The 17,300-nt window shown below is 46.7% G+C and overlaps 2 protein-coding genes and 1 pseudogene across 5 annotated transcripts in view; 2 read left to right on the plus strand and 1 right to left on the minus strand.

The window, feature by feature from the left end:
* Positions 1-1,957, plus strand: part of LOC127694894 (NACHT, LRR and PYD domains-containing protein 1a-like) — a 118,945-nt gene extending 116,988 nt beyond the window's left edge. For all 4 annotated transcript variants that reach the window (XM_052196649.1, XM_052196648.1, XM_052196651.1 and 1 more), the window contains exon 15: positions 1,044-1,957. In XM_052196649.1, the coding sequence (XP_052052609.1) occupies positions 1,044-1,093 (50 nt within the window). In that variant the 3' untranslated portion in view covers positions 1,094-1,957. The remainder of the gene's footprint in view (positions 1-1,043) is intronic.
* A 4,899-nt stretch (positions 1,958-6,856) lies between these two features.
* On the minus strand, positions 6,857-15,292 carry LOC127694399 (60S ribosomal protein L7a-like; annotated as a pseudogene).
* On the plus strand, positions 15,061-16,757 carry LOC127694903 (uncharacterized). The gene is made up of 2 exons (XM_052196668.1): positions 15,061-16,206; positions 16,286-16,757. Exon 1 carries the CDS (start codon positions 15,291-15,293, stop codon positions 15,654-15,656), a length of 366 nt encoding a protein of 121 aa, XP_052052628.1. The 5' UTR covers positions 15,061-15,290; the 3' UTR covers positions 15,657-16,206; positions 16,286-16,757.
* The last annotated feature ends 543 nt before the right edge of the window (positions 16,758-17,300 follow it).

The raw sequence follows: 17,300 nt of genomic DNA on the forward strand, positions 1-17,300 counted from the left end.
GCCCACAACTTTCCCCATCAGGACCACCACTCCAACTCTCAAACCTAAAGGAATAGGCAGAGTAGGATATGGCAACGAAGAGTCTGATTTTGACCTCTCTGGTTGTGGAAATTGGCCCAGCCCATGACTGTCTCCCACACGCTGACAAGCTTGTCCAGTGCTGGCCTCTGCCACGGGTCTGCCTTCAGGACACATCTCCATTATTGCCTCCTTCTCTCCTAGAGATAGGAGCAAGCTTCGGCTCCAAAGGCTCCTCTCCCTCCACACGGAGAACAGCCCAGGGGGTTAGGAACGGTGACACTGCACAGCCTCTCTGAAGTGCAGGACTCTCTCTCTCCTCCGGCCTTGTCCTTGCTTCACCGCAGCCTTACAGGAAGTGATAGTACCCCTTGTTATGGACATGGAGGCCCAGGGAAGATGGCCACTTCCTAAACCAGTTCTGTGACTTGAAGCCTGTGAGAATGGAATCCAGGACTGGGTTGGGGCTCAATAGAGAGCATGCGTGTGAGAACACACCTTCCATCTCCAGCATGGGGGGGGGGGGGGCAGTGAAATCCTAAAACACAGACATTCTGTGTTCTCTTTAAACAACTGTCCAGAGTCCCTTCTGTGACAAAGCTAACACACACACACACACACACACACACATCACTGAGATGTGGATGGCTGCAAGGATGCTCTCTGTCAATAAGAATCATCTCATCTCGACTGGAGAGATGGCTCAAAGGTTAAGAGCATTGGCTGCTCTTCCAGAGGTCCTGAGTTTGATTCCCAGAAACCTAATGGTGGCTCACAACCATCTGTAATGGGATCTGATGCCCTCTTCTGACATGCAGGTGTACACCCCTGGCCTCATTCCAGTTCAGATCTGCCTATAATCTGCCCAAGACTTCACAGCTACATCTGCCTCTCTCCATGGCTACTGCCCTCCCTGCTCTGTCCTAGTGTTGGCCAAAAGACACATCCCAATAAGTTCCCTCACTGGCTTTATCTCAGAGCCTAATTCTGGGGAGCCTAACTGTGACTGAGTCCTTGTTCCTCAGGGTATCCCAGGAGAATGTGGCTTCCCTTGTCTTGGGCCAGGGCCCTCTGAGTGACCAGGTGATGGGGAAGCTGAAGGCTCTGAAGGAAAAGAATCCCAACTTGCTCATTCAGAGACTATGGTAAGGAGTGGCCCAAAATGAGACCCTAGGCTGGTTCAGAGCTCAGGGATGGGGAGATGGTCCTGGGATGGCAGGAGAGAATTCAAGACAGGAAGAAACTGGGGAACCATAGCAACCAGCATGAGGTAGGTTGCTTTGGTCTTATTTGTTTTGGTTTTCTTCATTTGGTTGTTATTAGTGAGAATAGAATCAAATAATGTGCTTAAATCCCTTTGTGGGAAAGAGATGGTTTTTTAAAGTAAATAGGCCCAGTCCTCTGGGCATAGTATAGTGCTCTTGGGCACCCAGGCGCTGCTGGGAACCGGGGAAGAGACTGGACTGGAGGACCACGGGCTGGATCTAGCCTGGGCCTGAAGAGGAAAGGGGGCGCTCCAGCTGGGTCCCAGGGGGTGGAGGTAGAGTCTGGTTTGTTCCAGCTTGGCTTGGTGGAGGCCATGGCTGGGAGCGCTGAGAGGCCTTCTGTTGGAGATTAAACGGTCAGCTCTTTAGGAGGAGTCCTGTTTCATTGCTCCCCACAGCAGATCCCGATGGAAAGAGACATTCTGTGGTTTTAAGACATTTATTGTCATGGAGGAAAGTAGATGAGTAAAAACCATACCCCACTTCTCAATGGCAGGCCTTGTGTTAAATACCTTTTTCAGGGAGGAGTGTCTGGGGAGGAGAGTTTATTAGCTAAGCCTCCAGGCCTTTAGGTACCTCATTAAAATGGAGATCTGTCTTGAAGCTACATGACCACGACCACAGGTCACGTCCTCTACCTGTGGAGGGGCTTGAGGCATTGCCCTTATGTGACTAATGGCCACAAATCTATGGAGGGCTATGGCCTTGTGTCAGGAGCCTAGTGTCCTGGAACCAGGCAAAACGCCTACCATCCCTCAGGGTCACCAGGATTTCCACCCTTAACTCAACCAGGAACCAGGCTGCCTTTCATGGTCCTATAGGCCAAGATGATCTCTGTTGTAACATGGGTGCCTAAGTAGATCTGGGAGTGAGGGAGATCATAGCAACATGTCCAAGAGAAAGAACCATGGGGCCTTAGTTCAAATTCAGATGAGTTAGACTGTAGGTAAGGATATCTTATCGACAGCCCTAGTTTTCCCAAACATTTGAGGAAAAGAACATCTCTGTGTATGTAGGATGGTTATGTGTGACAGTCTCTACTTCAGGTCTGGATGGAGGAAAAGTGAGTGATAGCCCAGCCTCACTCAAGGAGCACAGACTACAGTCAGGTATGTGAAGGGGGCAGACTTGAAGCATCATAACAGGGCCATCATTTCTATCCCATCTCTGAGATGTGGCAAAGAAGGTTCCCTGCTGGAAGGAGCAATGACCTTAGAAAATCTTCATGCTCAGCATCTAGGGGAGGGGTACTCTGCTTTCTTCTTTCGCAGGATTGGGGTTCAGTGCTATCCTAGAGCATGCTTCAGAATCTATATCATGTCCCACTGTCAGGTGCTAAAACCTGGAAATCACCTCCATTTCCCGGCTCATCCATCTTTTGAGCGAGGTTCTTCTCTCAACTGGAGAGATGCTGGGAAGACGGACACTTCTGGACCAGTAGGGGAAAAGATGGCAGGGGCATAGAAGCAGATGCCAGGGGCAGCACTCAGAAGGCAAGCGGTGAAAACGAGGAAAAGGAGGGAGGTGAGAGAGGGAAGGAGGAAGGAATGGGGAGCAATGAAAAGAAATCCCCAAAGCAGGAACAGAGATGGCAGTCAGACTCCCTGCTGTAGCCAGGCCTCGGGGAAAAGCCTAGCCTCCAGCCTAGCAGGAGAGGGCTGGGGAGACATGCCCAGACAATATAGAGTGGCCCTGTCCTGCCTATGCCAGAGAAGGAAACTTCCACTCACCTTACTCTTCCTCTCTCAGATACAGGCCCATAGTGTCTCTGGGGACTAGAGATGGCTTCCGGGGCTGCACAGGACCTGTAGCTACTGAGGCGATTGGCAAAGAAACCTGTACCAGTGAGTGAGCTAGCCTTCTCCATTCTGCTCCCCACAAAGGATTCCAACAACAGCAGCATCCACCCCAGTCTCCTGTATGTTCCCCCTCCTTACCAAGGTTGGGGGGCAGGGACCGGACTGAGATACTGGGTGTGTGCCTTTGATAATGGAAAAGTAAGCTTAGTAGTGAATGTTTTCAAACATAGACAGACATAAAGAGTACAACTGCTTCCTCGCCCTGCTCCCTAGCTGGCCCAGACTCGTTTCAGCCACTCTCATTCACGCTCATTCACTAAAATGAGGCCTTGTCTTCCATAAACAGCATCGAACACGTCCACATCTTAGTGGAAAAGCATGTTAATGAACATAAGTTCAGCGTTAGAAGTCTGAACTGGAGCCTGCCTGCAGTTCTAGCTAGGTCTGTCGATCTTCTCGACAGAACCTGGAAAGGGAGGGGAACCCAAAGGTGTGTCCCCCCCACACACACACATTGGCATAAAGGAAGCCTCAGGGTCTGCTCAAAGTTTCAGTTAGGGGCAACTAGTTGGGCCTTCAGATCTTGCCCGCTCCTGCCACCTGCAGGAGGAAGCTGCCACTGCACCCTTAACTCTGAAGGAGGCTGAATGCAGGGTTGTCACTGAGGAGGTACTGGAGTCCAGGAGAGGAGCATCAGCCCAAAGAGAGACCTAGAGTGAGGTTTTGTGTTGGGAAGAGTGAGGGTGTCACTGAGAATCAACATCCTCCCAACAGCTAATGTCACTCATAGACAAACACACACACACACACTCATAAACACGCTCACACATTCACACACACACACAACTGGAGAGATGGTCCAGAGGAACCAGGTTCAATTCCCAGCACCCCACATTGCAGCTCAAAACTGTAAATCACACCCCACACAGACGTACATGCAGGCAAAATACCAATACACATGGAATAAAAATAAGTAAATCATTTTTTTAACTCTAGGAACAACCAACCCAAAACTCGCTAACAGTTAAATAGAAAAACCATTGTGGTGGTGTGCATATGGCAGAACACCACACTAAAATTAGCAACAAAAAAATAGACCTCTGAGGGCACAAACGTGGGAGTATGGACTGGGAAGCAAGTGTGATTGGGGTGAAATTCCCAAATAATTAATTTTAGAAAGTGTTGGGGATAAGTGAAAGATCTATATGACAAGAACTTCAGGTCTCTGAAGAAGGAAATTGAAGAAGACCTCAGAAAATGGAAAAATCTGCCATGCTCGTGGATTGGCAGGATTAATATAGTTAAAATGGCCATCTTGCCAAAAGCGATCTACAGATTCAACGCAATCCCCATCAAAATCCCAACTCAGTTCTTCACAGAGTTAGAAAAAGCAATTCTCAAATTCATCTGGAATAACAAGAAACCCAGGATAGCTAAAACTATTCTCAACAACAAAAGAAATTCTGGGGGAATCAGTATCCCTGACTTCAAGCAATACTACAGAGCAATAGTGTTAAAAACTGCATGGTATTGGCACAGTGACAGACAAGTGGACCAATGGAATAGAATTGAAGATCCAGAAATGAATCCACACACCTATGGTCACTTGATCTTTGACAAAGGAGCCAAAAACATCCAGTGGAAAAAAGATAGCCTTTTCAACAAATGGTGTTGGATCAATTGGAGGTCAGCATACAGAAGAATTCGAATTGATCCATTCTTATCTCCATGTACTAAACTTCACTCCAAGTGGATCAAGGACCTCCATGTAAAACCAGACACACTGAAACTAATAGAAAAGAAACTGGGGAAGACCCTTGAGGACATGGGCACAGGGGAATAGTTCCTGAATAGATCACCAATAGCTTATGCTTTAAGATCAAGAATTGACAAATGGGACCTCATAAAATTACAAAGTTTCTGTAAGGCAAAGGATACTGTTAAAAGGACAAAATGGCAACCATCAAATTTGGAAAGGATATTCACCAACCCCACATCTGATAGAGGGCTAATATCCAATATATACAAAGAACTCAAGAAGTTAGACCCCAGGGAACCAAATAACCCTATTAAAAAATGAGGTACAGATCTTAACAAAGAATTTTCACCTGAAGAAATTCGGATGGCCGAGAGGCACCTTAAGAAGTGCTCAGCGTCATTAGTCATTAGGGAAATGCAGATCAAAACAACCCTGAGATTTCACCTTACACCAGTCAGAATGGCTAAGGTCAAAAACTCAGGAGACAGCAGGTGTTGGCGAGGATGTGGAGAAAGAGGAACACTCCTCCATTGCTGGTGGGGCTGTAAGATGGTACAACCACTGTGGAAATCAGTCTGTAGGTTCCTCAGAAAACTGGACATGAGACTTCCAGAGGACCCTGCTATACCTCTCCTGGGCATATACCCAAAGGATTCCCCGGCATGCAATAAAGACACATGCTCCATTATGTTCATAGCAGCCTTATTTATTTATAATAGCCAGAAGCTGGAAAGAACCCAGATGCCCCTCAAAGGAGGAATGGATTCAGAAAATGTTGTATATTTACACAATGGAATACTACTCAGCAATTAGAAACAATGAATTCACAAAAATTTTAGGCAAATGGTTTGAACTGGAAAATATTATCCTAAGTGAGGTAATCCAATCACAAAAGAATACACATGGAATGCAATCTCTGATAAGTGGATATTAATTAGCCCAGAAGCCCTGAATACCCAAGGCACAAATTGCATAACAAATGACACCCATGAAGAAGTATGGAGGGTCCTGATCCTGGAAAGGATCGATCTAGCATTGGAAGGGAATATAAGGACAGAGAAAAAGGAGGGAGGTGATTGGAGAAGGGATGGAGAGAAGAAGGTTTATGGGACATATGGGGAGGGGGGATCCGGGAAAGGGGAAACCATTTGGAATATAAACAATGAATATAGAAAATAAAAATATTAAAAAAAGTGTTGGGGAGAAAATAATAAACTACTGAAAACTGGCATAAATGGACTAGGAAGACGGCTCAGTGGCTCAGCACACTGGCTGCTCTTCCAGAGGACTCGGGTTCAATTCCCAGCACCCATATGGCAGCTCATAACTATCTATATAACTCAAGTTCCAAGAGAGCTAACACCCTCACACAGACGAACATGCAGACAAAACACCAATGCACATGAAATAAAAATAAATCATTTTTAAAAGCATAAAATTTTTGAAAAGAAAATATTAAATGTAAAAGGCTAGAAAGAATGTGAGTGAGTGCCAGGCGGTGGTGGTGCCTGTCTCGGAAAACAAGCAAACAAACAAACACCAAAATCCCAAATATATATATAATTACAAAATTTAAAAAATGTTCAGGAAAAACACCTTTCATGGTGGGTTTTTTTTTTTTAAATCAGCTTCATTATATTTTTATATAGTATTATTATGTAGTTCTGGAGTCTAGTTAGATAGCTTTATCTGATAATGGCTTCTGCTAAGCCAGTTAGAAGGAGGGAGTCTGAATGAAAGGCCAGCAGGGTGAGGGACGGAAAAGCAACAGAGGGGGCCAGATGCTTATTACGACTCACTCCCAGGAACTTACACAGTAGTCTATGAGCTACCCCTCTCCAGAGAATTCTACACATAGGATTTTGTATAACTGGAATCACATGGCAGGCACTCACATGCTTTTTTATTTAGTTTTTTGTTTGTTTGGTTGGTTGGTTGGTTTGGTTTTTTGGCTTTTTGGCTTTTTGGCTTTGGTTTTTTTGAGACAGGGTTTCTTTGTATAGCCCTGGCTGTCCTGGAACTCACTCTGTAGACCAGGCTGGCCTCAAACTCAGAAATCCGCCTGCCTCTGCCTCCCAGAGTGCTGGGATTACAGGCATGTGTCACAACCGCCCGGCTTTGTAATTATATTTATGTACAGAAAACATAGTGTACAGTTAACCCAATTTAGAGATGAGTTCTTTAGCCTTTGCCTTTTCCAACTTGGCAATGCAAGCCACAGACTTAGGACCCAGGATGTTGCCTCCCCAGTGGCAGCAGATCTCATCATATCTGTCATAATAATTGGTCCTAATAGCTTCCACCTGCTTCCCATTTCTTCCAAGTTAATCTGTGTGAAGGCAACAGTAGTGCATGTCTTCCTGGGGGCCAGGCACCGGAGCCTGGCCTTTCCTTTGTTGATGCAGTAGGGCACCCCCATCTTTCAACCCAGGGCAGGCAGGAAAACCACCAGCTCAACGGGATCTACATCATGGGCAATCACCACCAACCGAGCCTTCTTGTTCTCCACCAAGGTGGTGACTGTGTTGACTCCTGCTCAGAGGACGGGTGGTCTCTTAGTTGGTTCGTCCCCTTTGCCAGCGGCTTTCTTCTCAGCATGGGCCAGGAGCCTTTGCTGCTTCTCCTGCTTTGTCTCCGGCCTGTTCTTGTGGGCAAGCTTAAGCAGCTGTGTCGCTGTTTGCCTGTCCAGGGCCTGGGTGAGCTGGTTAATGGCAGGAGGTGCTTTGAGCAGCTTATAGAGGATGACTCTTTGCCGCTGCAGCCTGATGTAGCGGGGCCATTTGGTGAAGCGTGTTAGGTCTCTTTTGGGCTGGCTGTCCTGCTCAATGCCTAAGTTCTTGGGCCTTTTCTCAAACAGAGGATTGACCACCTTTTTGGCCTCCTGTTTCTTGACGATGGCGGGGGCTGGGGCCAGCTTCTTTCCCTTGGACACTTTCCTTTAGACATCTTGCTCCGCTGGCGGAGAGAGAAAGAAGGGGGAATTCTTTCCTGAACATTTTAAAATGGGAAACTTGCCACATCTGAGGCAGTACATCACATTTCTGTCCAGCTTTGACTCCGAGTGTTCTGCAGTGGGGCATGACCTCCGTGGGAGGGATTGGAACCACATGTACAAGGATATCCCAGGGCCAGCTCGTGCTACAGTCAGCTTGCTCAGCACTAACACTGTGTGTGATGACTCACGCATAAGACAGCACTACCAAGATTCCCTGGAAGACTGATATCACCAGGAAGAGCCTAATTATACTAGAAGATTTTGTCCTCCCATTAACTGACCGTATTGCCCAAGTGCCTGAGACTCACAGTGGCTTTCCCATGGTGACACCATCCGTTTCTCAGTTGCTATAACAGAATCCCTGAGGCTAGGTACCTTAGTTTGGCATATAGTTCTGGAGGCTAGAGGCGCTGCTTTTATTGAAGATGGCTTCTGCTAGGCCAGTTACAATACCACAGAGGGAGTTGATATGAAAGGCCAGCTGTGAAGATGAAAGTGACAGCAAGGCCTGAATGCTTTTAACAGTTCACTCTTGGGAACAAATCTACTCTAGCCCTCTCTGAAGAAATGAGCATTAATCTCTCCTAAATATGATCATATTCTATAATTATCTGCTACCCCAAACGAAGGAAAAAAAACTAAGCCCCAGTGATGAAGACACATCGCAGGGAGACCTCTGGGCAAGGAGCCAATGCATGTACTCATAGCACAGAATCATTTGCTCACACCAAGGATCCCACTTACCGAGGAGACCCACTGCTGTGCCTGTCTAGGGGGTTCTATGGCTGCATTTCATGCTAATTCAAGAAAACTTCTGTTTTCTCTCTCTCTTTGTGTTATTGTTTTTGTTGTTTGAAACCAGGTCATATGTAGCCAAGGCTGATCTTGAATGCATGGGTAGCTGGATATGATCCTGAACTTCTGGTTCTTCTGCCTCCATTTCCCAAGTGGTGTGATTACAGTCATGTCCTGAACTGAGCAGTCACTGGGGGAGTCAGTGGAGGTCTCAGATAACCTTCTCTAGACAAAAGTAGTGATGGAGTGACATGGCGGTGAGGGAGGGAGACGTGCAGAGTACTAAGGGTCATTTCCCACAATCGTGAGAAGTCCATAGGGAAGGAGATTTATAGATCCTGTGACTGTGCGGTGGTGGGCTCTACGGTGGTGGGGATCCATTGGGAGCTATTGGTAGGTTAGCCACAGACAGGCAGGAGCCTGGAGTAGGATAATGAAAGAAAGGGACTGGGCAGACAAGAGCATGACACAGCTGGAAAGACACCAATGGGAAGAGGCAGGCAGAAGCATTGATGCTAAGGATGATATTCAGAAGTCCAGGCCTGTCCCTAGTTGCCTAGCAACTGTCGTTGAGCAAGTGGTTGCTAGACAATATAGGGCCATCTAGACCTTAAAGTGTGTGGGCTCTGATCAGAACATCACATGGTATTGTTACTCCTGACAACAGCCATTAGGCCTATTGCTTGTATTTTTCTCACCTCCTAATTGCCTTTGTCACATACAAAAAACAGCATGACAATGACGCACAAGACCTGGAAAATTGAGAATGAGGACACCACATGATCTTACCATCAAACAAGATGAAAATTACCATCTTCACTCTTTCGATCCCAGGCTTCCTCTATGGAAAGGCGTTTCACGTTTCCTCATCATTTTAATCCACATGATCTTAAACCATTTCATTCTGGTTTAGATAACCACAAAAACCTGTTAGACTTCCCCAGGATACTCCTCTCTGGTAGCAGCATCAGCCCACACCCAACCCCTGTGCATGCGAGGCAAACACCCTGCCGCTGAACTACACGCCCGCAGTCTCAAATGCAGCCTCATTGTATTAACTAGGCTCCTCTCATTCTGAAAATGAATTTGCTTCCAATTTCTTGCCCTGATCAAGAGCACTGAAATACATATCCTCCTGAAAAGAGCCTGCCTTGGGGTCCACCCCCAGGGACAAGACAATTGCACCAAAAGACACAAATAGTCTATGACTGTCATACTTCGCCCAAATGCATCCATCATAAGTGATGGAAGTTTTCTCAGGACCAACAAAGGCGTTGATTTTCCCACACTGGCTTTGGTACTGTTACCTCTTCATGTGTTGCTTGGGGAAGAGATCATCTGAATAACACCATAGCCAGCATCAACCCTGGGCTCTATAATCCAGCCATGATTCTCTGATCTATTATATCACCACAATAATTCTGTTAGTGAATTCAAAATCTGCTGGCTCTTCTTTACCAGTCCACAGGCTATAACACATTTCTTCATTCACCCATTTTGAAAGTGTGTTTGTGTTAAAATGTAGAAGAGTTCTTCCAGCCTGATACGGTGGCCCGCATCTGTAATGTGAGCATGCAACAGGCTGAGGCAAGAGGGTCACCCATGTATTGGATGGTTCCCTGGGCTATATAGTGAGTTCTAGGACAGTCTAAGCTACAAGGTGAGACTCTGGCTGGAGAGATGGCTCAGTGCTTAGGAACATGTGTCACTCTGCCAAAGAACTGATCTTCATTCCTAGCACCCACACTGAGCACCTCAAAGCCTGTAACTCCAGATCCAGGGGATCCAGCACCCTCAGCTGGACTCCCTGGGTACCCCTACATGTGAAGCACTTCCACACTGACATTACACATACACTAAAATAATAAGAATAAATCTAAGAATAAAGATGCTGTCTTCTGATATTCACAGACACCTGCATGCATGTGCACACATATGCATACACACACACACACACACATACACACACACACACAAGTAAAATAAAACCTTTTTTATTTTAATTAGAAGGAGCTGGAGAGATGTCTCACCAGTTAAGAACACTCTCTGCTCTTCCAGAGCAAGCAGGTCCAATTCTCAGCATCCAAATGTGTCCCATAAACATCCCTAACTCCAGCTTCTGGGAATCTGACAGCCTCTTCTGGCCTCTTCAGGCTACACACACAGGGTACACAGACATATGCGGAGGCAAAACACCCACACACATAAAATGTAAAAGGATTTTTTAGAGATCTATTTATTTCTTTTATGTACATGAGTACACCATTGCTGTCTTCAGACACAGCATCGGATTCCATTACAGATGGTTGTGGGAATTAAACTCAGGACCTCTAGACGAGCAGTTGGTGCTCTTAACTGATGAACCATCTCTCCAGCCCTAAAAAAAAAAAAGGATTTTTTAAAAATAAAATATTGCCGGGCGCACACCTATAATCCCAGCACTCTGGGAGGCAGAGGCAGGCAGATTTCTGAATTCGAGGCCAGCCTGGTCTACAGAGTGAGTTCCAGGACAGCCAGAAAGAAAGAAAAGAAAAGAAAAGAAAAGAAAAGAAAAGAAAAGAAAAGAAGCTATATAAGGTTATACCACAATTGAGCATCAAGCACATTCCTGTTATCAGAAAGTTGCCTGGAGCCCGTTTACAGCCAGCATTTTTATTTCTCCCATAGCCACAGGCAGCAAATCCCTTGTCTACCTCTATACATCTGTCCTTTCTGGACATTTCATATCTATTCTATCATTTGGCTTTTCTTTTTTGCTTAGCATGCTGTTTAGACCCATCCTAGTTCATCAGGTACCAGTAACTCACTCCTTTACACTGCTGGGTAATATTCCAGTTGTTTAGATGAACCACATCCACTCACCATTTGATGGCCATTTGAATTAGTCTCAATTCTGGCTATTACCAATAGTGTTGGTATAGATGTTTAAACATTAGTCTCCATAAAGAGCTGTTATTTTTCTTAGAATCTAGGAGTGGAATTACTGGATCCTATCTTTTCTTATTTCTATTTTCCTCTTTGAAATAGATAATTTTTTACAATATAGTCTGCCATGGTTTCCCCTCTCCCAACTCTTCCAAAATCCTCCCCACCACTCCTCCCATCTGAATCCACACTTACCCTGTTTTTAGTTAGAAAACAGGCATCTAAATAATAATAATACAATAAAGCAAAAATGAGCAACCCAGAATATGACCGACATGCTCATACACACAGAAATCATAAAAACACAAACTGGAAGTCATAATATATACACAAAGGACCTGTAATGAGGGGGTGGCGTAGAGAAGCCTTGACAAAATATTATGAGACAAAAGACCTCCAAAGATGCTTTGAGCCCTCATTTTCGGTTGACCGTCTACAGCTGGGCATGGGGTCTGCCCTTAAGAGTGGTTTGTTTCAGGGCTGGAGAGATGGCTCAGCGGTTAAGAGCATTGACTGCTTTTCCGAAAGTCCTGAGTTCAATTCCCAGCAACCACATGGTGGTTCACAACCATCTGTAATGAGATCCAATGCCCTCTGGTGTGTCTGAAGACATCTACAGTGTACTTACATATAATAAATAAATCTTTAAAAAAAAAAAAAAAGAGTGGTTTGTTTCAGGGCTGGAGAGATAACTCAGTGGTTAAGAGTGGTTAAGTGGCTGTGTGCTTCCAGAGGACCTGAATTCTCAGCACCTACATGGCATACCATAGCCATCTGTAACTCCAGTTCCAGGGTTTCTGGCACCTTCCCACAGACATGCATACGGGCAAACGAACATAAAATGGAAATTAAAAAAAAAAAAAAGCCAGGCAGTGGTGGCCCATGCTTTAATCCCAGCACTTGGGAGGCAGAGGCTGGCGTATTTCTGATTTCGAGGCCAGCCTGGTCTACAGAGTTCCAGGACAGCCAGGGCTATACAGAGAAACCCTGTCTTGAAAAAAAAAAAAAAAAAAGAGCGTGGTTTGTTTCCCCAGTGAGACTCCATAGGAGTTTTCATTTGGGAGTAATAATCAATGGTAGGTAGAGTCTGTGATAGGGACTGGGGGAGGTGTCCACTTCTCACTCCTCCCAGTGCTGGGACCCCGTCTGGCACAGACCCATGCTGCCCTGTGCATGCTGCCACTGTCTCCGTGAGTGCATATGTGTGTGGCTCCTGTTGTATTTAGAGGGCCGTGTTTCCTTGGCAACCTCCATCCTCTCTGACTCTTGCAATCTTTCCATCTACTCTTCTACAGGGTTTCCTGAGCCCTGAGGGGAGGGACCGACGGAGATATCCCTATTAAGACAGGGTGTTCCCGCGCTCTCTCATGCCTCTGGGTCTCTGTATATGTTCCCATTTACTGAAGGAGGAAGCATCTAATGAAGACTGGGCGAGGTACTGACCTGATTCCTTAGCCCTCCTGGCCAGCCTGTTGCCAGGGAGTGAGTGCCTCCTGGATTTTGGCAGCTGGGACAAAAGGATGAGCGGTGAAGAAGATCTGTGATCTTGTGAGGATGAGAGAGAGAAGGAAAGGCTGCAGCAGGTGACTTGCCACGCAGCTGGGTGAGACTTGGGTCCTATCTCTTTTTTTTTAACTTTCAAAAACATTTAATGCATATAGATGTTTTTCCTGCATGTATGTCTCTGTGTTTCCTGTGTGCATGCCTGGTGCCCATGGAGATCAGAAGAGGGTGTTGGGTTTCCTGGAACTGGATTTACACTCCCATGCAGGCCATCATGTGGTGCTGGGAATAGAATGTGGGTCATCTGAAAGAGCAGACAGTGCTCTTAACTGCTGAGCCATCTCTCCAGCCCCCTGGGTTATGTTTTAAGTATAAGCTTAACATATTTTTTAAAACTGTCAGACTGTTTTCTAAAACTCTCCACCCTTCTATCCAACAGCATAACTGAAGATCCCACGTTCTCTTTGTCCTAGGGGATGTTCTTATCTAAATTCAGAAAATGTAGCCTCATTGCCAACAGCCAGTCACCGTTCACCCTATCACTTAGTCAACAAACATCCGAATGATAACCAAGACCTGGGATCAGGTGGGATTTACTCCTGCTTCGAGGAGTCCTGAATGCTTTGAGATTGAGACAGAGCACTCTGGCCACATGACTTCAACGCCTCGATCCTGGGTTCAGTTGAACTAGAATAAATTGTCTGACAGGAGCCAGTTCTATTGATACTGACAGACTTGCCAATGGATTCCTCCAACGCAACGAGGGCCCAATGAATCATGAGATTGCTCTCCCCAAATCCTACAAGGGACAAACAACCAGCCTTGGAATCTCAGGCACCACAGAGGTAATGATACCCATCAAGTACCGAAGGTACCAAAGAGTCTGACGGAAGGAAGGTGAGAAACGGGCTCCTTTTTATTTCTATTTTTTCCTTTGGAATAGATTTTTTTTCTGAAATATATTTTTTTTTCCCTGAAAGGACACTTTTTTTTTTCAACACTTTAAAAAATACTCAGTGTGTACATGTACGTTTAATGTGAGCATGCACTCACGCCCATCAAAGAGTATAGGAGAAGTTCAGGAGATAATTTGTAGGCATCAGTTTTCTCCTATCATGTGATTCAGGTCAAATTCAGGTCCTCGGGGCTTGGTGGCAAGAGCCTTTAACCTACTGAGCCACCTTACTGCTCCTTGAGATTTGTTTCCAATCACGCCTGAAATGCACCCAAGGTTGGGAGCAGATGAAGAATGTGAAAATAGGCTATACATGTAATAGTGAGAGGAGAGAGGCAAAGGTAAGACGGCCTGTGTTACTTCTGGACCCTTGGTTTGTGAGAGTTTTGTTGTGATGTTGTTTTTGTTAGATTGTTTGGTTTGGGTTTGTCTTTTGAGTCAGAGCCTCATTGTACATCCAGGCTGGATGGGAACTCATGAACCTCTTCTTCATCGGTCTCCAGGGTTTGCACATAGCTAAGTTTCCCGCCCCCGCCCTCCCCCCTTATTCCCTACAAGACTGTGTCAGTTTTTTCATGCATTCATTACACAATCATACACCTCTGCTGGAGCCAGAAAGGAACCAGGAAGGAATCAGAAAAGAGTGAGGGAAAGGCATTATATGGACTGATCAGAGTAAGTGGCTGTCAGCCTTTCTTCGCTGACTTTCATGTACGCGGCTCTCACGCAACAATGCAATGTCCTTCGGTTATAAAACTGCGCATTTGTACATCATCTCATTAAATGTGTTTGTGTGTCTATCAAATTTTAAGATCTTACATTATTTATGTCTTTGAAGAAAAGAAGCAAAACCCTGGGGAAGCTCCCCACACAGCTTGGAGCTCTGCCCCCTGCATTTCTGCTTCCAGACTGCCAAGTCCCCTTTACATAGCAGGGAGATCCCAACGTCTCTCGCCACCTCCCCCGCACCGCAGGCAGTCTCGTTGCCATGGAGATAGACTTTGCTGCGCCAAGACTTACGAGGTGCTAGAAACTGGCTGGCCAACCTCTGCAACAGGCTGTGGGCGGAAAGGAGGAGCCAGAGAAAGTGCGGTCCAGGCAGAGAGGCCCCGGACCCCGTAGAGGCCCCCTGCTCTTCTGGCTCCGCCCCTATCACCCCCACCCACCCAGGGCATAGAAATACTGCTGCAGTCCGGGCCACCGCCCACTGCACTGCGACCCTGTAGGGACTTCGCCTCTTACATCTCTGCAGCTTATCTGCCCGTGCTCTGCGCCCATGGCTAAAGGTCCCTTTTCGCGCAAGCCCTGGGGACCAGAGCAGATGTATTTCGACTCTGACCCTGAGTACGAGGGCCTGTTCGATAAGCCTCCCCAGGAGGAGGGCCACACTGCGCGTGCACCTAAGTCTGCGTCCTCGGCTGGCAGGAAATCTGGTCGGCGTTGGAGCGGGAGGGCTTCGGGGACCCGCGCTGGGTTGTCCCGAAAGGCCGCCGTGCGTCCAGAGCCCAAGGAAGAAGAGCCTCCGGTGGACGAGGGCTGCTACCTTGACCACTTCCCACACCTCTCCATCTTCATCTACGCGGCCATCGCCTTCTCCATCACCTCCTGCATCTTCACCTATATCCATTTGCAGCTTGCCTAAGCGGCCAGGGCCGGACGGGGTGGGCGCACAGTCGGGGGGAAAGGGGGGAGGGGAAAGAGAAACGTAGCCTTTTGTTTCGGAGACGCGCTGCACCCCCTTCATCTAGCGTTCGATGCTTCTTTTCTTTGTTGTCGCTTTGTCTAACTGTTCATCAGACGGTCCAGAGTCGCTGCAGGCAATGAAATAGCTATGCTGCTTGCACCCGTACATTGAGTGCATTTAGTATAATCCTGGATTGAATTGAACCCCGTTTGTAATTAGATGTCTCTGTATCCTTCCACTTTGTGACGTAAGGGCCCAGCATTGTTGTGTTTGTAGAGCGCAGAGTCCCACCCCCTGTTGTTTAAAGGATGAACCAGGCCCAAGCCTGCAGCCTCCCTGAGAAGGTATGGCAAGGAGTCAGCACCCTGACTCGGGGGAGTGCTGGAGCCTCATGATGCTGCGTCACCCCGGGATGAGCCAGTTGTGCCTAGTTCTTTCCTTCAGGATTCTGAGAGCACCAAACTGGCAGACCTGGGAGAGCAGCTGATATGGCTGGATGCTGGAGGAGGTGAGTGGCGTTTGTCAAGATGATTCCGCCCCTTCACGAGTTGGGGCTGACGTGGGCTGTGCATTTTTCCCCGTTTTAGGTTTTGTGGCTACCAGAAGGATCCACAGCCTGTAATAAGCAGAACTGACCACCAGAAAGCCAACACTCAAGACGGGGTTTTTGAATTGTGTGGAACAGGAGACCACAGTTCTTCAGAGATGGATGCCTAGAATTCGTGTATTCCTTAAGACTGGAGGCTTTCCTTTGCCGCGGTCCATAGGAGGACTGTGCTAGAGAATTCTCTGGTGACTTCATTTCAGCATGGAGGCCTCTAGAACTGTGGTACCAAGATGAAGGTTCTGGGACTAAGGACTGTCAGTAACATAGTTCCTGCTGAAATTTGTCATCTCAGACTCAAAAAAATGAATACCAGAGCTCACTTTTGCAGGTTATTCACCCACCTAGTGTTTATTCATGTCAGATGTCCAAATGCATTACTTTAATACTGCTATACTCTGGAAATGTCTATAATTGCAGTATGTCTGATGAAATAAATCATATTTCCAGTCTCATCTGTATTCAGTTGTCCATTAACTTCCAACTGTATGATGGCCCTGACAGATTTCCTGTTCTGCTCTAGTTTCACTCCCTTTTCTTTAAAACATCCCCCACTGTCCCTGTAAAGCTGACTTGATTACACAGCATTTCTAGGTACAGAATCTCTCCACACCAAATAGTTATACAGGCCCCACTGTGGCATCTGCCGCCATGTCCAGATTCCTGTTCCCACAACCCCGTAACAGCAGTCTGACTTTGCCACATGGTGCCATCGCTCATGGCTCAGTATAAGAATGCCCAGGTGCCCTGAATCCCTGTGTATGGGCTAATGCCTTCCAAGCACACATCCCCTATTGTCTCTCACTTCACAGTGGGTGTGAAGTAGGTGTCCTCCTAGGTATGACTGTATCATCTAATCCTGACAGTAAATTCCTTCCTCTAGTCCCCAAACCAAATTACCCACTTCTCAACATTCGCTATTATTCTGTTATCATGAGACTTTCCAGATATCTAAGTGTTGGGAACCAGAGAGCTTGGCTCAATGCCCCCCAGCTGAG

The sequence above is a fragment of the Apodemus sylvaticus genome, chromosome 10 (genome assembly GCF_947179515.1).
Source record: "Apodemus sylvaticus chromosome 10, mApoSyl1.1, whole genome shotgun sequence".
NCBI lineage: Eukaryota > Metazoa > Chordata > Mammalia > Rodentia > Muridae > Apodemus > Apodemus sylvaticus.